The sequence below is a fragment of the Camelina sativa genome, chromosome 19, assembly GCF_030686135.1.
Source record: "Camelina sativa cultivar CO46 ecotype springtype chromosome 19, ASM3068613v1".
Classification (NCBI taxonomy): Eukaryota; Viridiplantae; Streptophyta; class Magnoliopsida; order Brassicales; family Brassicaceae; genus Camelina; species Camelina sativa.
This window is the reverse complement of record NC_141898.1, coordinates 18,712,938-18,720,227: the sequence shown is the minus strand read 5'-3', so window position 1 is coordinate 18,720,227 and position 7,290 is coordinate 18,712,938. Positions and strand designations below refer to the sequence as shown.

The 7,290-nt window shown below is 35.5% G+C and overlaps 1 protein-coding gene and 1 long non-coding RNA gene across 2 annotated transcripts; both read right to left on the bottom strand.

The window, feature by feature from the left end:
• On the bottom strand, positions 1-2,150 carry LOC104774423 (putative polyol transporter 2). The gene is made up of 3 exons (XM_087501535.1): positions 1,931-2,150; positions 1,477-1,823; positions 1-1,291 (listed from the first exon to the last, which is right to left on the bottom strand). The coding sequence occupies exons 1-3, from the start codon at positions 2,055-2,057 to the stop codon at positions 230-232; spliced, it is 1,536 nt and encodes a 511-aa protein (XP_087357661.1). The 5' UTR covers positions 2,058-2,150; the 3' UTR covers positions 1-229.
• Positions 2,151-3,988: 1,838 nt separating this feature from the next.
• LOC147920774 (uncharacterized) lies at positions 3,989-5,386 on the bottom strand. Its single transcript, XR_015590563.1, has 2 exons — positions 5,125-5,386; positions 3,989-4,577 (listed from the first exon to the last, which is right to left on the bottom strand). It is a non-coding gene; the product is annotated as an uncharacterized LOC147920774 (long non-coding RNA).
• Positions 5,387-7,290: the final 1,904 nt, after the last annotated feature.

The window sequence follows — 7,290 nt, the reverse complement described above, 5'->3', positions numbered from 1 at the left end:
CGTACTTTAATAAATCGTCCAAAGAAAGTAATTCAAACCTATATAGCATTAATATTTATAGAAATTACAGATGAAGAATTTCTTACTCTTTTTTGCAAAAAAAAAAGAAAAGGACTTATTAAAGCTATATACAATATGATCGATCGATTAAACATGGCAAGTCAAATTGTCTATTACCCCATGAAGACTCGGTTACGAGAATCTTATGGAAACAAATTTTGTCTCACTCTCATTGTTCATCAACAACTTCTTTACCTTTACTCACAACATTGTTCTTTTTGTTTGCGCGGTAGCTCCCAAAGAGACTCTCCATTTCTTCTAAAGCCACACCACGTGTCTCCGGAAGGAAAGTGAAGAAGAAGACCCATGCGGCGGCCGCAACTCCGGCGAAAAGAAGGAATGCACCACCGATGGTGAGACCCTTAGCAAGGGACAGGAATGTCATTGCGATAATACCACTCATAAGTCTATTCAACATCACTCCCAAACTTGCACCTTGAGCTCTTAACCTCACGGGGAATATCTCTGAGCAGTAAACCCACGTCACGGGACCTGCACCTATTGAGAATGTTGCCACAAAAGACATCACCGTCGTAACACTAAGACCGATAGCCCATTTAAGAGTTTGTCCGGGGTTCCTGTCGATTACTGTGAGACTAGTTCCAAGTGCGGTCAAGGAAATAAACATTCCGCCCATACTAGTAAGCAACAAGGCACGACGTCCAAACCGATCAACCACACAAGTTCCCACCACGATGAAGACGGTCTTGACAACTCCGACAGCCACTGTAGCCAAGAGCTGATCATTCTTGGATCTCAGTCCAGCCTTTGAGAAAATGGTCGGAGAGTAAAGCACGACTGCATCGATTCCAGAGGCTTGCTGGGCGAAGTGGATACCAAGGCATGCTATGAGGATGTGTCGAACAGACGGGGTTGGTCGCACAAGAAGGTCTTTCCACACGCCTTCACCAGCAGTCTTGTTGTTCGGCAAGACTATAACATCGTCTGTCATATCATCAGGGATTCCAGCCGCACGTTTGATGTCATTGAGCCTAGAGATGGCTTCTTCTTTAGTGTTTGAGGTTTTGTCAAGAACTTTAAAAGCATCTCCAATGCGACCTTGGAGGATTAGCCACCGTGGAGACTCCGGCATTGCTAACACTCCAATAGCTAGGAGTACCGAGGGAACCGCTCCAACCCCTAACATGAACCTCCAGCCGAGATGCTCGGGAAGCTTAGAGAAGAAGTAGTTGGACACATACCCTAAAAGTATACCAATGTTGATAAATATCTGCATTTAAAAAAGTTATTATCAACCTCCATGCACAATTCTTATATATATATATATATATATATATATATATATATATTTATTTCAGTGCATAAAAAAAAAAGTTATTATCAACCTCCATGCACAATTCTTTTATATATATATATATATATTTCATATAATTAGAAAGGTCGAATATATTGTACCTCAGGGAAAGAGCTAAGGAAACCACGTGAAGAGGCAGGAGCGACTTCAGCGGTGTAAACAGGCGCAATCATCATAGCATAACCGACACCGATACCAGCTACAAAACGACCAACCATAATGAAAGGATAGTTTGTGGCAAAACCCATGAGAAGAGCACCGCAAAAGAAGAAAGCTCCTGCCAACACTATGGTATATCGTCTTCCAATCCAATCTGAAGTTTTACCGGCCGCGCCTGAACCGATTAGAGAGTAGATATTTAGAATCCCCATAAGAATCTCGAGTTGTATGTCCGACAGTTTCAAATCATCTTTTATAAAAATTGCAGCTCCACTCATCACTCCTATATCTGCAACATCTATAAAATGTAAGGATAATTATCTAAACCGTAAATCAAACCAACCAACCTTGATATGGGCCGTTAGTGAATGATAATAATTCATAACATATACGAACCATAGCCAAGGATGATAGACGTCATTGATGCTAAGATTGCACAAGCAAAAGCAAATCGGCTTCTATTCCCTCTTGGCGGCTCGGGCTCCGCAACAACAACACCTCGTTCTTCTCCTGAGGAACTCATTGTGTCCACCGTGATTGTAAAACTTACAGTGAAAAAGAATTGGTAAGTAGAAAAGAGTGTTATTAGCAGAAAAAACAAACTAAGTTTATTGTGAGTTACGAAATCTACTGGAAGATGAGAATTTAAATAGATGTGGGATGCTCACAGTTGAAGCCAACTAAGATCACATGTTTTAGAAAATAACAAACAAACATCTAGTTAATTTAATCAGTTACAGAAACTATATATTTGAAATTCCAATGATAGAAATCGGATATCAAGATTCACATGGTTGTACTCTAATCTACTAGATTTGTCCCAAAATTTGTACTTTCTAGTAATAACAAATCATTTAAGATTTGTTGTCTCACTTTTTATTTTGTTTTTGGTTATAACCTTATCTATATTTAGAAACATAAGTAAATAGACATTCACAAATTGTTATAATTCTAATTTTAAAGGGCAAGAAAAAAACACATGGTTCACCGTAAAAGAATATTTTGTTCTCTCCAAGGACCTACTGCATATTTTTTTACTATAATCAACTGTTTAGAGGTATTAAAAGTTATCTTCTCTTCCTCTTTATCATTCTCTCTTTAGCTGTTTTCTATGCTTACTCCGAAAAACAAAATACACATAGTATTTATAAGAGAAACAATTTTAGTGTAAAAAAGGAAACATAAAACGCTAGTGTATGAAGACCAAAAAAAAAAAAAAAAAAATCTAAAACTTTTTAGAACAACTCAAAATTTGTTTAAGTAAAAAGGTTACTAGTTATAGTACTAGAATGCAAGCAGTGGAGGTTTTAACTATAATGAATGCAAAAACTCATAATTGGCCATTTAAGCGTGTATTTATTTGCAAGAAGTGGAGTGTTTGGTGATACTGGTTGGACGTCAAAGATCCAAACAACAAGAAGAGCAGAAAAAACACTCTATCCATATCATTTCTCTTATTAATTCAAAAAACATATCAACGCAAAACCACTTTTTTTCTTATTCAAACTCACAGTTCAATGAAATGTAGATGTACTTTAACACTCTATGAAAGTGTACTAACGGCCAATCATCCATATTATATATTATATAAGAATACTGATAAGACTTTGTCCACACATTATATGTTAACTTTCTAAACTTTACAGAATTTTGTTGCGCAATACACAAATTAGTGACTAAATTGATGGTTATAACGTTGATCATATAAATTATGTTTATTGATGTATGTCATTTTATAAATCCTATTCTTCGTGAGGAGCAATCATCTGGAAAGTCCCTAAATTTATTCAGAAAATCTCAAAACTCCCTTCTCTAATAAGGTTTTCTTTTTTAATTATTTTTAATTAAAAAAACTGGTATTTTAATATATTACCTTAAAAAAAAAACAAGATAACTATGTTACTATGTTTGATCCGAATTTCTAGATATATCCAAATTCACATCTTTGAGTCCTGTAAGTCCATGGAGAGTGGAGTAACCTATATGGGTTGCTCACAAATAAATTAATCATATAATGATTATTAATCTAATCAAAGCAATTCACTAAGTACTTATCAAAATTCATATTTCCACTAGAGAAACCTTCAAAGGTTTCTCAATCATACAAATAATTTTTTTTAAATTATTGTTTAATAATCTACACATTTAAATAATTATAAAATGAGAAATAAGTTATATTCATTACTTATATTACATTTAAAAAGGATAGAAAAATATTTTACAGAATTCGGGAATATTAAACAGATTTTACCAAATTTTAACTTTTGCACAGTTTTTTTCTTTTGCTATTTGGTAATATTACAATTTATATCATAATCTACATAATTGGAGATTATGACAGAAATTGGAAAATCACATGGAAAATTCACACAGGAAGCTTAATACTGAAGGACAACAAGAAGAAATAAAACAGGTGTTGTACAAGTTCTTAGAAGTGAGATTAAGTAGTAGAGGTTTCGAAGTAAACGCCATTTGTTTAGCTTATTTGTTTTTCTCTCGTATATTTTTGTTTGTTTGATCTCTCATGTAACAAAATTAATAATGAAAGCAAAAAAAGAAGTAAGCCAATTCCTTCGCTTCATGAAAAGATTTGTGTGGATGAAGCCATTTGTCTGGTCACTATAGCATCTGCTTTGACTTGTCCAAATGCTTTATATTTAAGTTTTACACTCTGAGATCTCCAGAGAGGAAACAGTCTTGACATGAGGTTGATCGGAAGAGTCCCCATTGCTATTGAAAGACACATTACTTGTCAAATGTAAGCCCAAGCCATTGAGAATCTTCTTGGCGTTATTTGGTGCAGGTTTTGTAACATGAGGCGGTCTCTCAAGCTCAATATCCGTGTTGGGAAGATTCCTCCATGAACCGAAATCACTAGCATCAGGAGGGATGGTGAACTTCAAATCTGAGGTCCTTGGCATGATTCAAACTTTCTCAGAGAGCTTGGAACCAACTACTCCAAAAGCTGGAAGCTTCTATTTTGGAGGAAATGATTCTGAGTATCACAAACCGATCCATGTTGGAAATTCCAAACCGTCAAACACTGCACAAACAAGAAATATTATAAGTGTTTATAAACAAGCTCTCACAAAGCAGATAAGTGGAAGTCTAAGAGTAATCAGACAAAGAAAGCAAATCAGTAAAGTGGCATTGCACAAATACATCCCCTTTACCTATATGTTGCTATATAACACTACATCTAATAGGTGTTTCTCGTCAATCTCATCTCTACAATCTTTCTGATTAGCTTGAATTGGGAATGCTAAATACAGTGCTCATCAAGCAGATTTTATACAAAGAGATGAAGTATAAAGTTTTGAAATAACCCAACAGCATGAACAATATAAGACCTAGCAGAAAATAAAAGAAAAAACCTTAGGTTTAGAGAGATTTCTAAAATACAAAGACCAATCAAATCTGTATTACCAAGTCTAAACAACGAACGATCTCATCACAAACAAAAATCAAAATCATCAGAGTGCATAATCGATTCAATATATAAATTGCAGCCATTAAATCTAAAGGAAACAAACAAACAAAAAAACTCAAATATCACAAAACTGTTAATCTTAGCTTCATCGAAACCAAACCTAAACCTCAGATTCTTTCCACATGAACCTAGACAATCCCCATCACGACTGAATAATGATAACTAACATTGCCGGTGCACCTCGCCGCCCCCGTAAGTCCATCAGATAAACCATCCATGCTCGTATCACAATCGGAGATCGATTGCTGTCGGTCCGAATCGTCGGATCGAGATTAATAATGCTTCGAACCAGAAACCAACAGAAATCGTTCTCAGTGCAAACGCTCTCACATCTTTATCCCAGCAACGCTTCTCATTTCTCCAAATAATATATTTTAATTACTTTTTTTAAAATATTATTATTTATTTAAATATTAAATTTGGAAAAAAACAGCCTATTAAAAACCGCCACATGTAGTGGTTGTCAAAAGAATCGGTTCATTCAATTCTATATGAAGAAGCGTTGCTCACTTTTTACCTTCCTTTATTATAATTTTTTAATTTTTAATTAAGAGTACTGCTAAGAGAACTACCGGTAATCATGCTCTAAGTCACTGAAATATATAATAAAAACTTTCACATTAGAATAAGGTCAAACAAGGATTCTAATATCAGAGATTTACTCAGATGTCATATATTTTAGGTAATATTACCAGAATCATACAAAACTTTTTTTTATTACTATGATATTTCGGCTATTTTTTATATTCTCAACGTGCCCTTGTTTGATGTTACAGGAAAAAACATAACTACAAAGAATGTCATTGCCACGTCAGAAATCGTTGACGTGTACTAAATAACTCAGCCGCAACGCGTTACCATGGTAACGACGGCTGAGTTATTGTATGTTGCGGCTAATTTATGGAAAATGGCTGAGTTATAGGTGGACGGCTGACTTACGAGGCATAGCTCAGCCAAGAGTTACGGCTGACTTAATGAAATCTGGCTGTATTAGTGCATAACTCAGCTGTCCTTATAAGATGTGGTTATGGCTAAGTTGAGTTGTCAAAATTTTGGCTCAGTTATCACTACGACACGGCTGAATTAACTTTCTGAATCTGGCTGAGTTATGAACAACGACTGACTTATGAGATGTAGTTATGGCTAAGTATTATAACTCAGCTGTAATGAGCTGATTTATCGGAAAACTCGACCATTTTACGGCTGACTTAGTAGCGAAAGATTAATTACTTGAACATCATTCAGTTATAGATGACTACTTAAAGGATACTACTGGGTTACAAATTTTCAGTTAAGTTATGATATTAAGCGGCTGAATTTGGCAGCCATTTTTTGCTTTTTAATTATTTCAATAGTATTCATGTTGCAGCTGAGCTATAATTTTGTTTGATGGCTGATTTACATGTTCGTTTGGTGGCTGACTTGCCACTTCGGACGCATCACCCATGTCATCATTCCATATCATCATCTTCTTCGAAAATACGAAACGTCTTTCCTTCGACTCTTGTTTTCAACTGGTTTAAAAGTGTTATTCTTCACCTTGTTCTTCACCTTGTTTTTCCCCTTGTATTTCTCCTTGTTCTCCACTTCTGAATTACACTCATTCTTGTTAAAATATTCTTCTTCGTTTTCTTTCATGGATCAAGTTCCGGTAATTGTCGTTTCCGATAATTGGTTAAAGAAACACAAATATATACTTAACACCGACGATAGAGGGTCTAGAATTGTGCAGATAGATGCAGAAACAACACACGACAAGATTGTGAAGCTTGTTCTCGATGACTACGGATTGAACGAGTTTAGCCATCAGCTAGAGCTGAGCTACATGTTCTCAAACAAGGCACTGAAACATATGTCGCATGATACTCCACCTGGTTATGTCTCCAATGATCGCGAGTTGGAAAGTTTTTTGGGAATATGGAAAATCGATCTACTATGTCTCTATGTGGAGTTTTCGGCGAAAGAGTCTACCAAAATTAGTGGAGCGAGAGGAAAGATGAAACAGCCAAGCAGTTCTGACTCAAAAGTAGAATCTACATACGAAGTGGACAGTGGGGGATTTGAAGGCACTTTTTATGATTATATTAAGATCCAAGACAAAGAAAACGAAGAAGAAGAAGATGTCGAAAAAGCTGATGACAAAGAAGAAGACGATAAATTTTTCAAGCTGATTTGATGTTTTCGAAGACTCCGATGGTGCTCATCTGATGATGATAACTTTTCTGTATACGGTGAGCCTCCTAAGAAGAGAGCTCATAAAATTTAA